General features: G+C 55.5%; 1 protein-coding gene across 1 annotated transcript; it reads left to right on the top strand.

Moving 5' to 3' along the window:
• The first annotated feature begins 33 nt into the window (after window positions 1-33).
• DNAAF1 (dynein axonemal assembly factor 1) lies at window positions 34-16,543 on the top strand. Its single transcript, XM_004584219.2, has 12 exons — window positions 34-283; window positions 2,966-3,104; window positions 4,200-4,291; window positions 6,389-6,610; window positions 6,685-6,851; window positions 8,816-8,937; window positions 9,958-10,124; window positions 12,550-12,816; window positions 13,315-13,433; window positions 14,622-14,675; window positions 15,476-15,800; window positions 16,400-16,543. The coding sequence occupies exons 1-12, from the start codon at window positions 175-177 to the stop codon at window positions 16,492-16,494; spliced, it is 1,878 nt and encodes a 625-aa protein (XP_004584276.2). The 5' UTR covers window positions 34-174; the 3' UTR covers window positions 16,495-16,543.
• The last annotated feature ends 124 nt before the right edge of the window (window positions 16,544-16,667 follow it).

Genomic DNA, 16,667 nt, shown 5'->3' with positions numbered 1-16,667 from the left:
CGAGAGCGCGTGCGCCGCGGTTACCGTGGCGACGTGGGAGGCGTTGGGCCGCCAACGACGCAGGCCGGAGTGGTCTGCCGGGAAGGAAAACCGGGCGTCTGAGAAAGGGATCCGGGATCGGCCGGCCGTAGCGACCCCGCGGAATACCGAGTGTTCTGTGTTACAAGAACAAACATGCACCCCGAGGCCTCGGAGCCAGCGGCCGACGGGACAGCGGAGCCGGACTGCGTGGAGGAATCCGCGGGTGACCACAGGGACAGGAGCCTTGGGGGCCGCAAGGAAGGTGCAGACCGTCGCCCCAGGGAGGACGAGGGGGGTTGGTGGGCCGCTGTGACTGGGCGCTGCAGCCTCCTCCCACACCCTGCTACCTACCTGCACAGCCAATAATCAGCAGCAGTAGCACTCAGCATCCGCTAGTGTGGGTGCCAAGCACCTGCAGCAGCTGGGCCAACCGCCAGCCCTCTGCAACAGACTGTCCTCTCTCCGTTTGGGCTGGGTGAGGAAACCAAGGCTTAAATAGGCTGTAACACTTGCTCCACATGGAGCGCCCACAACTGGTCGCAGACAGGACAGGGACCCAGGCTCACAGGTGACTCCGGAGCCCAGCCTCTTGTCCAACACACAGTTCTTCCCATTCTCAACTTGATGTCTTGAAGGGATCCCATTATTGCTCTCAGAGTGCAAAATGGAAGGCGCCTTTCCCCTTGAGCCTGCAGGACATACTGGTTGGATTAAGTGTCTGGTCCCACCAACAGGTGGTATAGACTGAGGGGTCGGTGGTGTTGGGGTCAGTGCCTGTCCTCTTAGCAAAGGTTTCCAGGAATGGGTTTGAAAGACAGACTTGCCCATTAGGCTTAGGCTCTAAGCGAAATCTTTTAATGACTAGTTAAAGAAGCCAGTTTGCATTTAAATATATACACACACACACACACACACATATATATATGTATGTATATATACATATATATATTTACTTATTTTACTTGAAAGAATTACAGGGAGAGAGGGAGGGAAAGAGAGATCTTCCATTTGCTGATTCACTCCCCAGAAGGCCACAGCAGCCAGAGGTGGGCCCACCTGAGCTTCCTGGTCTCCTATGTGGGTTTCCCAGATGGTAAGCAGAGAGAGGGCTGGGAAGTGGAGCAGCTGGGACACAAACCAGCGCTGATATGGGATGCCAGCACCATAGGCAAAGGATGAACCCCATATTTTTGTTCTTATTTGAAAAGTAGAGAGACAGGGCCCGGCTCAGAGGCCTAGCGGCTAAAGTCCTCACCTTGAATGCACCAGGATCCCATATGGCTGCCAGTTCTAATCCTGGCAGCCCCGCTTCCCATCCAGCTCTCTGCTTGTGGCCTGGGAACCGGCACCCATATGGGATCCCAGTGCGTTCAAGGTGAGGACTTTAACTGCTACACTATCATGCCAGGCCCAAATAAATAAGTCTTTAAAGAAAGAAAGAGAGAAAGAGAGAGAGAGAAAGAAAAGAAAGAAAGAAAGAAAGAAAGAAAGAAAGAAAGAAAGAAAGACAAAGACCTTCCATCCAAACACCTATAAAAACTGGGATTGGGCCAGGCTGAAGCCAGAAGCCAGGAACTCAGTGCAGTCTCCCACCTGGGTGGCACATACCCCGGTACCTGAACCGTGACCTGCTACCTCTGAGGGTGCACGCTGGCAGGGAGCACCAATCAGAAATGGGGTCAAGACTCAAGCTCAAATATCCCAAGCTGCATCTTAGCTGCCGTGTTGAACGCTGGACGGTGGCTGAGCCCAGTCAGCAACCCACCTAGAGCCCTGGCTGTGCAGGCCAGCCACGCAGGAGCTCTGGTGAGCAGTGCTGCCCGGTGGAGAGCCTCTGGCTGGGTTCCCGCTGCAGCAGCACTGCCGGCCGGCTTTCCGACTCTCAGTGTGGACAGCTTCGGCACGCAGCCTTTGTGTCCCTGTCCACGCAGGTTTGTGCAGTGATCACATCTGAAGTATGATGGACCTCTACTAGATATAGTCCTTGTTAATGTGGCCAGTCAGCTGCATGTACCTGGTTTTTGTTTGTTTCTTCTGTAATCATTCACTAGACATTGCATGCAGTGGGCAAACAGGGAATGCAAAATTCCAGTGTGGAGCTTTAGTCCTCTTCAACAGACCACACACAGGCAGCAGCTGACAGCCCACAGCACTAGATTTGAGTGGCTTAAAAAAATAACACATCTTTCTCTCTATCTCCCCTTCTCTGTAAATCTGATCTGCCTTTCCAATAAAAATAAATAAATCTTAAAAAAAAAAGGAGGGGGAGCTGGTACAGGGGTTCAATGGCTAAATCACCTTGCAAGCGCCAGGATTCCGTATGGGCGCCGGGTCACATCCAGGGTGTTGCTGTTCTCACACAGTCCCCTGCCTGTGGCCTGGGAAAGCAACAGAGGACAGGCCAAAGCCTTGGGACCCTGCACCCACATAGGAAACCTGGAAGAAGCTGCTGGCTCCTGGCTTTGGATTGGCTCAGCTCCGGCCATTGCAGCCATTTTAGGGAGTGAACCAGTGGATGGAAGATCTTTCTGTCTTTCCTCTCCATAAATATGATTTACTTTTCCAAAAAAAATCTTTAAAAAATAAAAACTCAATGCACTTAAATGTGCTCCTTTCCTTCTTACCAAAGACATTCCCCTTATTCTATGTGTTTTCACATGTTTCCTTTTAAGAAAATTTATTTACAAACTAAAGAACAGAAAACATAACAAATACCTGTACACTGCCACCAAGAACTGAAAAATGTGTTCCACATCGTGCTCTCACGTGCAAGATAGCTTTCGAGAGGAGCTCTCTGGATGGGAAATGTCTGTGGCTTGCCCACCTTTGCGCCTGGCTGCGCATTGGAGCAGCACTGGCGTGTAGCATGCTGAAAGCGGACACGTATGAATCAGGTCCGCACATGTGCTGATCTCTCTAGACCCCCATCTCTTTTGTTTTACAGAAATTGGTGATGCTAAGGAAGCCTGTGTCACTCCTTTTGACCCCTCCTACCAAAACCAGCCAAAGCAGGGCGGCGACAGCAGGCCAGATGGCCACTTGGCACCCCCGTGGGATGATGACAGGGAAGATCGGGGCCCCAGGTGCGTGGACGTGCTGTGCGAAGGATGGACTTGGCCTCTCGTACAAGCTCGTGGAGGTGGGATTGTCTGGCCAGTGTCTGAGATGTGTGGAGTGGATAAGCCAGGATGGTGCAGCCCTCGGGACACTCCCTCATTAAACTTTCATGCCTGGCCTGAAGAAAGCAAGCGCTCTTCCTGACACTGCTAATGGTATTTGTATTTGAACACACATGGCAATTTTTCAGAATGCTGAAGGGGACAGTATTGGCTGAGGCCCTGGAAGTGGAACAACGAGGAGAACTTGGCATTAGCACAGAGGGTTAGGGCACCATCAGGGATGCCTGCATCGCTTCTCAGGGTGCGTGGCTCAAGTGCCAGCACGTCCCCTTCCAGTCCAGCGCTCCACTGATAGCGCCTGATCCCCGGAGTGTGTGGGCCCCTGCTCCCCACATGGGAGGTCTGGAGGAGGATCCAGGCTCCTGGTCCAGTCTGGCTTGGCCCTGGAAATTGTAGGCATTCAGGGAGTGGACCAGAGATAGCTACTCTGTGTGTGTGTGTGTGCGGTTTTGCCTTTCAAGTAAATCAGGCACATCCAGGGGAATTTACAAAAGATTGTAGAGAGATGGACTGACAAATTTGGTCCAAAAAGTGTTGAAATCCACGCACAGTTTCATCATAGCACACCTTTTCCGAGCATTTTGGGGCTGCTCTCTCAGGATGGAATATGGTAAGAAAATTGGGAAAGGATGAAATATATATACATATACATATATATATGAATGTATTTAAAGATTTATTTAATTTGAAAGGCAGATTTACAGAGAGAAAGAAGTCTTCCATCCACTGGTTCATCCCCCAAATGGCCGCAATGGCCAGATCTGAAGCTGGGATCCTGGGCTCCTCCAGGTCTCCGTGTGAGTGCAGGGCTCCAAGGCTTTGGGCCATTCTGTGCTGATTTCCCAGGCCACAAGCCGGGAGCTGGATGGAAGTGGAGCCTCCAGGACACAAATCAGTGTCCATATGGGATACCAGTGCCACAGGGCTGGGAATTAGCCTGCTGTGCCACTGTGCTGACCCCTGAAATACAGTTCTCATTGACGTTTTCCACTTTGACAGAATGACTAAATGTTTCCTGCAGAAACTCTGCAAGCAACACAAGCTTTATGTCACCCCAGCGTTGAATGACACACTGTATTTGCACTTTAAAGGTGAGCACCTGGCAGGGCAGCTGCCTCCAGCGGGAGTGGGTCACCTTACTCCCCAGCCCTGCTCCCCAGCTCCCCAGCCCTGCTCCCCAGCTCCCCAGCCCTGCTCCCCAGCTCATGCTGATAAGTAGACGATGCAGTCTTCGAGATTTGTGGAAAAGGAATCGTGTTTATTCCGAGGAAACGTCTTGCCTGGCAGTATGAATATATAGATACCAAAGCAGCACACTGATATATTTTAATTTATGTTTTCTAAGGACATAGAATTTTTCTTAAATTAAAAAAATATCACCTTCATTGTATTCCAGAGATAGAGAGATCTGGACCCCACCCAGGTCCCAGTGCGAACGCAGGAACCCAGGTCCCAGTGTGAGCGCAGGAACCCAGGTCCTGGGGCCATCATCTGGTGCCTCCCAGGGCGCACAGCAGCAGGAACCTGGATCAGACGCAGAGTGGCGGGGACTCGATCCACCCAGGCATTCCAGGATAGGGTGGAGACGTCCCAAGTGGTGATTTCAGTGTCTCACATGCCTGTCCCGACTCAGAATTGTTCACCCTGGGGTCTGGTTTGTTGGGGTGGGTAGGCATGGGATGTATTGTGAAGGACTGAAAACTGGTATGGAGAACAAGCAAAGAAGGTCTCTGGGGATTCTCACACTTGAGCGGGGTGAACAGGCACCCCCTGGAGCTCCAGATAGACATCTCAAGCTCAGGTCCACGGGCAGGGCCATTCCTGGCAGTGGTATTGAAGAGCTGAGGTTGGGGCAGCCAGCTGCTTCTCCTGCCATTTGTTGATGCATAGAGTCATTCGGTGCTTATTTTCTGAGAGCCTTCCTCTGCCTGGCCTTGAGTCCAGAGCTAGAAAAATGGAGGGGTAGGGTCAGGATGGCCTTGGGTGAGTTCCGGGGCTGTGGGGTGGTCTCCCGGGGGTGCACTGGGCCTCCCATGGCACAAGTGGCTGGTGGGACAGTAGCGGGGCCGTGCTGGGTGCCTCTACTCCACTTGAAACACCCCTGAAGTCTCCAGCCAGCAGCCTGCACGTGGGCAGTGGCGATAGCAGGGCAGGCTGGGGCACAGCACATGACAGGAGGGAAGAGGAATCCACATGTTAGACTAAGAAGAATGATTCAAAGAGCCAGGAGAGCTGCAGGGAGAGATCCCGTGTCACCTGTCACTGCGTGAAAATCTTTCTCCCTGAGGAGCCACACCTCAGCGCCAGGCCTCGGAGTCCTCACTGGCCATGACCCAGGGGAGTCTCACTGGGATGTCCTGCAACGCAAGTTACCCAGGACAGGGAGACCCAGGAGGGAGCCTTGTCCCCGGGACAGGGAGACCCAGGAGGGAGCCTCGTCCCCGGGACAGGGAGACCCAGGAGGGAGCCTTGTCCCCGGGACAGGGAGACCCAGGAGGGAGCCTTGGTCCCTGCCAGTGGCCCGTCACCCCTGCTCCTGTGTTGTCTGATCCCAGGATGGGCCCCCATCGTACTGCACCTGAAACACGAGTGAGCACAAAATGAGTGCCCAACCTAGGGTTCCTCCCAGAGAAATCCAGAAGAAGGAGAGCAGGCCCTCTGGGTAGGGGACCTTGTCATAGGCAGGACAACAACAGTGACAGCAAGGGGACAGAGCCAAGGGATGTCTCCTGCAGACAGTGTTTAGGCCTGACTCACAATCTGCTTCACAGGAAACACTCTGAGCACCGACGCGTGCCCGGGGAGCGGCCGCTTGGTGCCATCTAGGGACACATGTGGCTTAGCTGTCACACTTGTGATCATCCTTAAGGAAAAAAGGCAGGCAGGCAGGCAGGCAGCATGGGAAATTCTTATGTTGTAAGCATTCTTATTTAAAAGGATTTTAAAGAAAATCTCAAAACAAAATCTTACCTGTGCTGCATCTATAATTAAATGTAGCTGAGACCACGTGATAGGTGTACAGCAAGTTTGGAAAAGACAAAGGTATCAAGAACAATGAAGACAGATTCATTGTCTTGATGACAGAATCCCAAACGAGTAAGGCTGCCCATCATGGCTCTTGCTGTTGGGGAGAAGCCAGGGTGGCTGTGACCCCTAGGCCTGAGAGACCCCCACCCCATCCTGGCCAGGCTTTGATCGCATCGAGAACCTGGAGGAGTACACGGGCCTGCGCTGTCTTTGGCTGGAGTGCAACGGAATCCAGAAAATCGAGAACCTGGAGGCCCAGACGGAACTGCGCTGCCTCTTCCTGCAAGTGAACTTGCTGCACAGAATTGAGAACCTGGAGCCCCTGCAGAAGCTGGACGCCCTGAACGTCAGCAACAACTACATCAAGACCATCGAGAATCTTGGTGAGTGGCCGTGGGGGCGCCCCAGCAGCGGCGTGCGTGCCGACTGCCCACTCCCTGCTGCCCTCTGCCTGCAGCCTGCCTGCCCGTCCTAAACACGCTACAGATGGCGCACAACCACCTGGAGACAGTGGAAGACATTGAGCATCTACAGGAGTGCCGGAAGCTCTGCGTCTTGGACCTGTCCCACAACAGGCTGAGCGACCCGGAGATCCTGCGCGTGCTGGAGCGCATGCCCAATCTGGTACGTCGCCACTGAGTCTCGGGGTGTCTGTGTGTCTGCACAGTCACGCCACTGCCACAACAAGGATTATACCAGAATGAGTGCATTTAACACCCAATCTACCCAATCTACACGCAGCAATCTCTTTAATTAATCAATTTTAAAATATATGTGTGTATTTATTTATTTCAGTTACAGAGAGGGAGACACAAACAGGTCTTCCCCGCTGCTGGTTCCCTCACCAGACAGCCTGGCCAGGCCAAAGCCAGGAGCCAGGAACCTGACGTGTGTCTTCTACCCGTGTAGCAGGGGTCTGAACACTTGGGCCACCCACTGTGGGCATTGCCAGGCCAGCAGCAACCAGCTAGGTCAGAAGTAGAGCAGGAACCGGCTGCTGAAGGGGGTGCGGCCCCTCTCCCATCTAAAGACATGTTTGGGCGACTGGGTTATTCAAACTCAAGGCGTCTGCAGATGTTTCACTGGGATTGCTTTGTTTTAGGGCCCTGTTCTCTTCCTGTTGTCCACCACCTTCCTGATGTGATGGGGAGATGGGGTCCCACACCATGCACTGGGCTGCTGGACTCCTCCCACTTGCCTAACCTTCACTGTGACGTAGCTGGGGGGCGGAGGCTTGATATGTCATCTCACTTTGAGGTGTTGCCTTATGTTAGGGGGCTGGTGGTGGTGTTTGCCAGCCTGTCTCTTCTCTATGGGGCTCCGGTCAATGAGTGGGTTCTGGTGGGATCAGCTGACCCAGCGGAGACTCCTGTGTGCCCGTAGCACTGACAAGCCTGAGGGCATTCGATGCTCCATAGCAGGCACACCAGTTCTCCTCTTCCTGTGCTTATCAGCAGGCTTTGACCACCACCCACTACTGCCTGCCACAGAGGCCAGCACTTCCTGTCCTCTCAACCACTACTGATCTTCTGTCAGGGAAATAAGTGGAGGCCCTGGTGGCACGCATGCGTGTTGGGATGTGCGTCAGGAAAATTATCCAGACGAGCACACAAATGCTGAGGGCATGGATGATTCAAGGGAAAATGGACTCAGGTGAAGGAGGGGCAGCAAGTGAACCGTGGTATGGCCACACTCTGCAGAGTGGGCGACAAGGAGGGACAAACGCCTGTGCACAATGATGCCATCAAGCTGGGCTGGCTGGCAGCTACCGCCTCCTCCCCGTGTCTGCCCTCGCACGCCTGCTGGGTCCTGACATGGGTCACATCACCTTCAGGCCCTCCCTTGACGCCTCCGTAATGACTCAGTGCCATTCTGGGGGCTGAGGCCCTCAGGGAGGTCACAGTCCAGCGGGGCTTTCGCATGCCGCATCCCAGTGCGCTTCTCCCTGGCCTGCCCGTGCAGCGGGCACTCCCGCCACCCCACTCCTGCAGCAAGGACAGCAAGAACAGCGTGGGGCGTGGCATGGGAAGGGTTCCATACGTCTCTCTTCCCCGGCGATGAAATCCACTTTGGTAGACATGAACAGTGTTCCCTTGCTTCTGGCAAACAGATGGTTCACCCGCACAGGACCCTAACCTTGCACTTCCTGTGGAAAACTCAGGGCAGGAGGGCAGGTGGCAGTGTATAACAGGGAATGGTGGCGTGCAGGCGTTGCTGACTCCTCATCACCCTGGTCCCCTGCAGGAGACAGGCCCTGCATCTGTCGGTGAGAACCAAGAGCCTTCGCTCTCAACAGGTCCTGGCTGGGAAGGGAGGAGCACAATCAATTAGATCAAGTTTCATTTCAGGAACGGAGAAGGGACAGCAAAGCAAACACGCTCACTGGCCCTGGACAGGCAGCACAGTGCAAGGGCAGCGCTCACCACCTCCCCGTGTCTCTGATCCAGGCCGTGGCTTGCTTTTCCCCCAACTCCCCAGCCCACGCCCAGATGAGACTTTTGTACTTTTTTGTACTTTTAGCATCATACAAAGTGACTTAACCGCATGGGCTTTTGCAGCCAGCTGACTGGGTTCTTGTTTGCGCACAGCGAGTACTCAACCTGACGGGCAACCCCGTCATCAAGCACATTCCTAGCTACAGGAGGACCGTCACCGTCCGACTGGAACACCTGACGTACCTGGATGACAGACCCATCTTTCCAAAGGACAGGTGAGACGAGGGACGCCTTTTCCTGCCATCGTAATGCTGAGTAGTTGAGCCTGCTTAACAACCTTTTTGGCATAGCTGAGCTTTGGGCATTTTTACACCTGGCTAAGGATCCAACGGATGCAGACTTCATGGCTATAGAATTGCCCGTGACAGCAGCACAGATGGGTGTTTCCAGTCCTTTGACCCCGGGTGTGTTTCTGACCTCCGGCCGAGGACTCCCCAAGGTGGTCCAGAAGAAAGAACGTGGCCTGGAGCTTTGGGAACACTCCTGCTGAGCGCCACTGACTTTCCAGCCTGTAACAGTGTGGGAAAAAGTGGCCCGTGCCAGGCTAACTGGTGTTCAGTGTGGATCCCAGCCCCCAGATGGCACCTGGCCTGTGGCAGAGGTGCCCACCTTGAAATCCAGGGCTCTGAGGTCATCTCACTGACCAGAAGGCAGAAGTAGTGCGTTCTCCAAGGCTGCCCATGCCTGGGTAGCTTGTAGTCTTCCACTAGGCCTCGGGAGATAGATGGTTTACAAAAAAATCTTCCCATATTCCACAGCCTGTCTTTTTACTTTATTAATGGTATATTTTACATTATAGAAGCTTCAATGTTGATGGAATCTGGTTACTATTTTGCTTCTTGTCAGCTAAGCTTGTGGTGCCCTAACTAAGAAAGTGCACCCAGGCCTTAGACATGAAACACTAAACTGTACGTCTAGGGGCGAGCATCGTGGCAGTCGCGTGCTGCAGCGGGCTGAAGCACCACTCGCGATGCCAGCATTGCATTTTGGAATGCCGGTGTTCTGAGCCAGCTCCCTGCTGATTCACCTGGGAAGGTGGCAGAAGATGGCACAACTCTGGGCTCCTGCGCCACGTGGGAGAGCAGGATGGAATTCCTGGCTCCTGGCTTCAGTGTGGCCAGGCCCTGGCTGCACCGCCATCCAGGGAGTGAAGCAGTTGGCCAATCTCTCTCTGTTACTCTGCCTTCCAGATAAATCCATCTCAACCCTCTCTTCTGTTTCTGTGCTTCTGACAGAGCTTGTGCCGAGGCCTGGGCCAGGGGAGGGTACGCGGCCGAGAAGGAGGAGAGGCAGCGGTGGGAGAGCAGGGAGCAGAAAAAGATCACGGACAGCATCGAGGCCTTGGCCATGATCAAGCGGCGCGCGGAGGAGAGGAGGAGACAGAAAGAGAGCCAGGAGACGGGTAGGCGCTGCAGCCCACATCCCAGCCCCAAGGGAAGCGGGGTTCTCCCGGCTCACTGTCTTGGAGGATCGCGGGCAGGCAAGCCCCTTGGGATGAGCATGCTGTGAGGCCAGAGGGTGGCAGCGGTGGAGAGGAGCAACCCCAGCGCAGATCCCAGAGCCTTACCCCAACTCCCATTTGGGACAGGTCCTCCCATCAGGCCCAGCTCCGACATGGGAAGTGGGAGCCATCAGCATATGACCCGAGAGGGTGCGCGTCTGCCCCTGCCAGGTTTAGGAGCCATAGCCACAGCACTCCGAGAACCCCTGGGCAGATCAGGAGGGTCTGGGTCCCTGAACTCTCCACGGATCCAGCTGTAGGCGACCTCACCCACCTAAGAGACAGGCCCAGGCTGAAGGTGCAGCCTCACATGACTGCCCCAACTTCACATACTGATTCCAAGTCCCAGGTGGTCCCCGCCCTTGGAGCGCAGCAGCGTGCTGTGCTGTGGTGGCTCACAGGAGGCATGGGGTTTTGCGGTTGCTTGTGCTGGGAAAGGTGTGATAAAGACTACAGGTGAGCTGCAGTGAAGATGCAGGGGCAGGGCTGTGGCTTCCCCTTGCCCTGAGCCAGCCACCCGCCAGGCTCCTGCGCAAGTCCCACCTCCGGAAGCTCTGACCCCATGGCTCGGTGATCTTTATGGAGATGTCCCCGCGTGCACAGGAGAGACTGGCTTCATTTCCAGCCCCGTACTCAGTCTGGCGACTGCAGTGGGTGACACAGAAAGTCTCAGGTTTCTGAAAGTGGCTTAGTCTTCCTGGTAACCAGCCCCATGCGGGAACCCAGCAAGAAGCACCTCATTAGAACAAAAGCTGTCCCTGTCAGCAACAAAAGATGCCCCAAACCAGCCTCAGAGACCAAATGTTAGAAGTAAAGACCATCTGGGCTGGGTGCCGTGGTGTGACATGTACCAACACCTCCACCTCCTGGGCAGCAGCTCCCATCCCAGCTGCTCCACTTCCCGTCCCAGCTGCTCCACTTCCTGTCCCAGCTGCTCCACTTCCCGTCCAGCTCCCTTCCAAGAGCCTGCGAAAGCGGCAGAGGACCGCCCAAGTGGGAGAGCTGGAGGAAGCCCCCGGTACCCAGGTTCAACCTGTCTAGCTCCCTTGGCCTCAGAAGCTCTTTCAAGTAAATCTTTAAAGCTAAATAAAAAGTAAAGATTCTCATAGCATGCCCTACTACTAGGATTTTAGGAGCTCTAAGTGATTTCAGGAGTTTCTAAGTGTTTTAGAAACTAGTGGTAAAAGTCCTCGCCTTGCACGTGACCAGGACCCCATATGAGCACTGGTTCTGGTCCCAGCGCACTGCTTCCCATCCAGCTCCCTGCTTGTGGCCTGGGAAGGCAGTTGAGGACGGCCCAAAGCCTTGGGACCCTGCACTCATGTGGGAGACCTGGAGGAAGTTCCTGGCTCCTGGTTTTGGATTGGAGCAGCTCTGGCTGTTGTGCTTACTTGGGGAATGAACCAGCAGATAGAAGATCTTCCTCTCTGTCTCTGCTCCTCTCTATCTGACTTTCCAATAAAAATAAAATAAATCTTAAAAAGGAAAGAAAACATGTTTGCTATGAATGAAATCACAGAAAAGCCAAAGGCTACTTGATATTTTTGTATCTCTTTTCTATAATGGCATATTGATGTTACTTTCTGCCTACTGTTTCTTTTTAAAGATTTATTTATTTTTTTTATTTTTTTATCAGCTGAGCTTGTAATGCCCTAAGAAAGTACACCCCCCCCCAAAAAAAAAGAAAGTATACTCAACCCCTAGACAGCCTTAGACAGACAGAGATCTGTTTTTCATCTACCTGCTCGCTCCTCAAATGCCTGTACTGGCCAGACCAAGGCCCGGCTGTCACCAGGAGCCTGGAGCTCCATCCGCCTTCCGCAGGGGTGGGAGGGGCCCAGGTACCTGGACCACCACCTGCAGCCTTCCCTGGTGTGTTAACCGGATCGGCAGCAGAGTCAGCTGGGACTGGAACCGGCACTCCAGTGGGGGATGCTGGTGTGTCCGGTGGCCTTGCTCTTGGCACCTGCACCTCTCTCCTGGTCTTTGGTGTTCATTCTCTCTCTCTCTCTCTGTCTCAAACACACACACACACACACACATACACTGTGCTTTTCTCCTGAGCCACTGGAACGGGGAGGCCGGCAGCTCTTAAGCCTCAGATGCCAGCACTTGCATCCCCTAGGCCTTCTGACTTGCTCTCTTGACAACCGTGCCAGCCACACGGAGCAGCCGTCCTCCCTCCTTCCCACCTAGCACCCCTGCATGGGCTCCCCGACGGTGCTGTGATGAGCCCTCTTGAGGTTCCAGGCTCCGCTCTCAGAAAGCATGGATGTCCAGGTCTGCCAGGCGTGGCCAGGCTCACCTGCGCCTTTGCCTTGTTCAGGGGAAACGTCTCCGCCCAGTGGTGGTGAGAGCAGGCGTGCCAGCGCGGAACGTGCAGACGAGCCACCAGAGGACGGAGAAAAGCACCGGAAGATGGAGCTGTTTATTGAGGAAAGTTTTGAGGCCAAAAATGAGCTGTTCCCGGAGAAGGCCCACGGAGAGGAGGAGCTGCCAGCCCAGGCTGTCGGGGGCACCGACCATCAGGAACCCGGGAAGGCTCTGCTGGCTGAACTCCCAAGCCCGCCAGCCCTCAGGGCTGCCAAGGAAGGTAAGGCAGGCTCAGAGGCACCCATATGGGCGGGGCTGCACGGGTGATGCCAGGTCACTTCTCGCACGGGGGTCCTGTAGGTTGGCCCAGTGTCTGCAGCAGGGCTGCCCGGCAGGCATCCTGGAGGCACTTCTGGAGTGGAAGAAGACAGTTTGCATGCCAAAAGTACAAAATCCACACACAGTGGTTTTTCCCGTGGGTTTTCTGAAGACCCTTCCATCAAGTCTAGGTTTCAAAAAATTTTTGAACCCAGGTAAATTTATGTCTGAAATGTGTTTTTAGAAAAAAGTGGGTCAAACTTTAAACCTAGTCACCTCACCAGGGACTCGGTGTGAGAACTCTCACTGTGGCTTTCCACACCACTCCAACTGTTGCTCTGTGGCTTCTGCCCCCACCGGACTTCCAGGCCCCTGAGGAGGGCCTGTCACTGCTCCTGGGACCCACTTTTCCCCTAGGGCTTGTTGTTTCAGCCACTGAGTCACTGGCGTTGTTCCTTAGAAGCAGCTCCCAGGCCGGCGGCCGATGCGAGTGCCCTGCTCACTGGAACAGGCCGAGCTGGAGCTGAAGACATGGGGACCACAGACATGAACGCGGAGGAGAGGCCACTCTTGATCAGCGTACGTGGGGAGCTAACCCTTGAAACACGTCTCAGCCCCACAACCGGGAAGCCAGGCAGTCACGCACACCTCCACCCTGCGCGGCTGAGGCCTCACTGCTGTGCACGGCGGGCTCCTCTTGCAGGGCACGTGCCAGGCTCCTGAGGTGTCTCTGTCCAGTTTGCCTTGGTCCTCCTGGGGCTCTGCCCAGCAAGCACACTGCAACACAGCTGTCCAGCACACTGTGCCCTGGGCCAGTCAGCCCCGCATACCTTCCTCCCACGTTGCTGCCAGTCTTTAGCACCGTTTGAGGAAGCATTCCTGCGGTCAGGAACCCATGCATTGGTGACAGCTCCCCTTGCCAAGGGAGAGATGGTTCCTGACCTCAGCCCTCCAATTCCACCCAGTCGGCAGCTGATGCTCATGGCCAGCCTGCCCCCACCCTCTTCCCTGCTCAAGCTCACACTGTGGCTCAGTGTTCCCCAGGTTTGAGAATGTCACAGGACTCACCCAGAGTCGAGTTGGTCATGGCTGGCACCTTTAGGTGTGAAGGGAGGTCAGGTTGGTCTCCCCTGTCTGAGAGTTGACACTGTCCAGAATGTCTGTGCCGTTGCCAGCCTGCGCTGCACTGGTGTTCTGGGTGGAACCCGTTACTGCTCATGTGGTCCCGCCGGTTACTCCAAGATGTCTGGGCTGCCGTCAGCCTAGCTTCACAGAAGGGTGGCTGGAGGGCAGAAAGGTGACATGCCTTGTCCAAAGCCACACAGCTGGGAAACTGGCGTGTGGCCACTCCACATACCACGCTAGCTCCCCACACGTGTGCCAGTTGCTACAGAGGATGCCAAACAAAAGTCCACAGCACAGTAACTGGAAAGTGGTACAAGTCTGGGGGAAGTGCCAGATGAGTTTGTGCCACACAGAGTCCTCAGACGCTCCCACATTTACCTGGGGTCCCTTTGTCTCTCCTGCACCGAGGAGGGCCTGGAGATCCCCCAGCCACAGCACACCTCAGACATCCTCCCTCTCTTGGCCCGATGCTTGGCATGATGGTGGTGATGGGGTGCCCAGGGTGGCTTCTCCGGCAGCGGGCAGGGCCGCCTGAGCGGTTCAGGCCATTGCTCGCTGCTCTCCTGCACTGGGCAAGGGAGCCTCCTCCGGTCTCTCCGGGCCTGGGGTGCGTGTACTCCCTGTGACATGCTGCTCTTTTAGGACCTCCCCGACTTGGAAGACATCGATGGCGCAGGAGAATCTGGGCAAGACCAGGTCAGGTTATTGGGGTGCGCGTTCCCCACAGTCCACTCAATCTCACTTTCATTCTTGTCATTCACAAAGTAGAAAAGGGCTTCACAAAGCACATGGAAAACAGAATTGAAGGACGAGTTTGTTTTGGCGCCCAAAGCTTTGAAAGCCTCAGTGTTTTCATACCACGCATTTTCTATGAACTTGGAAGATCCGTTAGGCGTCTCCCTCACTTGGAAGTAACACGCTCCTTGGGGGAATGCAGGGCTGCCCGCCGACTTAGGCCCGATGGAGGAGCAGCTGCTTGTTCCTGCTCATTTAGGGTTTTCCCGTCCACCACTTGGGCTCTCCAGCTGAGCTGCAGGACTGTGTGTGTGCAGGTCCAGCAGGGGGCATGTTGCATCTGGACGCCCCATCTTTGTGCACATCTCAGGGAGTGTGTCCAAGTGGAGTGGCCCAGGCAGGTGGCAAAGGGCAAAGAGCAGGGGTGCTGGAAGCTAACAGGAACTCCTCTGCCAGCACCCCCAGAGCCCACAGTGCCATGCCATGCCCAAGGGGAAAGATGCCCAGGATGGCATTTCCACATCAGGCCTTGGTCCTCACTGTAGTGAGGTGAACAAAGCTGGGCTCAGGGACGTGGGAAGGACAGAGGATTGGGGCACGGGGCCCAAAGGCCCAGAAGCTTGGAGAGCTGCAGAGGGAGCAATCCCCTGGTCCCTCCCTGAACGTTGCCAGTGTTACCAAGTGTGATTGGAATGTCTTGTTTAGTGAGACTGTACTGTGAGAAGGGCGTGGTTCCAACACAGCTCTCCTGTTTCCAATAGGAAACGTGCACCCCAAGGATCGAGGCCGTCTCCAACCTGAGCGACGACAGTGAGCCTGACCTGGACTGCCCGCCCCTCTCAGTGCTGGGACAGCCACCCACAGACACCCTTTCAAACATATTTGCCGTCTCCAAGGATGTATCTGTGAAGGCCACGTTGCCTTTTGCAGACGTACTCAAGGAGGCCAAGAGGACCCCAGCTCATGACGCAGGGCCTCCCCGACCGCTGATAGAGGAGCTCAGTGACTCCGAGCTGCCACACTGCCTCCTGACGCCCCCCAGCAGCAGGGATGGGGACAGTGGCCTCCATGCAGCCTCTCCACCAGGTAATGCAGCCACCGCTCCTGCCTGGCTGGGACCCGCTGCTGACCATCCACTGGGCTCTGCACTCGGGAGGGCCACTGGACAGCAGGTCACCTTCCCAGGCGCAGGGCCCCACAGCCACAGTGCATGTGTGTGTGTGAGCAGGCAAGCAGTGTGCAGGCCCCTGCACGGATCCCAGCTCTCCTGGCTCAGGTCTGGGGGCAGCATTTCCAGCCACCTCCTCCTCGTCCCTCACCAGTACAGACCAGACTGTGAAGGAGGGAGCGGCCGTGGATGCTGTGGCTGGCAAGGGGGAGCAAAGACAGGGTGCCAGCACAGGGCTGCTTTCTAGGGTGTTCCCTGAGGCTGGGATGACAGGCAGAGGTCTGGTGTGCCACGCAGGGCCTGCATCCAGAGGCCTGACACAGCAGGCGGGTGCTGGTACTGAGGACACAGTGTGGGACAAGCAGCCCAGGGTGTGCCTGGGTCAGCAGCTGTCGCTGGGCAGTTCTGCAGACTGCTGGCCAGGCCTGGTGGGTGTCGGTCCTGTGGAGGCAGCACCACGGCAGGTCCTAGACCTGCACGCAGGAATGCCCAGTGGCCTTCTCCTTGAACCCTGTAGGGAACTTCATGGCTGGGTACGAGGCGCCGTCTGCAGTGGAGCACAAGCATGGAACAGGGACAGGCCACGAGGACATCGAATTTGGCCTGGACTGACCATGGCATGGCCTGCCCAGGACTGAACAGGTGCAGCCTGCCTCCCTTGGCCCCCTCCTGCGAAGTGCTGCTGGGGCCTCGGACCCCACCTGCACCCCGGTCTCCTCACACCTCCTGCCCCCAGCCCTGGCAGAGGGGGAGATACTGTGCAACTTGTACCCAAAACACCAGTC

The sequence above is a fragment of the Ochotona princeps genome, chromosome 16, assembly GCF_030435755.1.
Source record: "Ochotona princeps isolate mOchPri1 chromosome 16, mOchPri1.hap1, whole genome shotgun sequence".
Taxonomy (NCBI): Eukaryota; Metazoa; Chordata; class Mammalia; order Lagomorpha; family Ochotonidae; genus Ochotona; species Ochotona princeps.
This window is presented reverse-complemented; position numbering and strand designations above follow the sequence as displayed.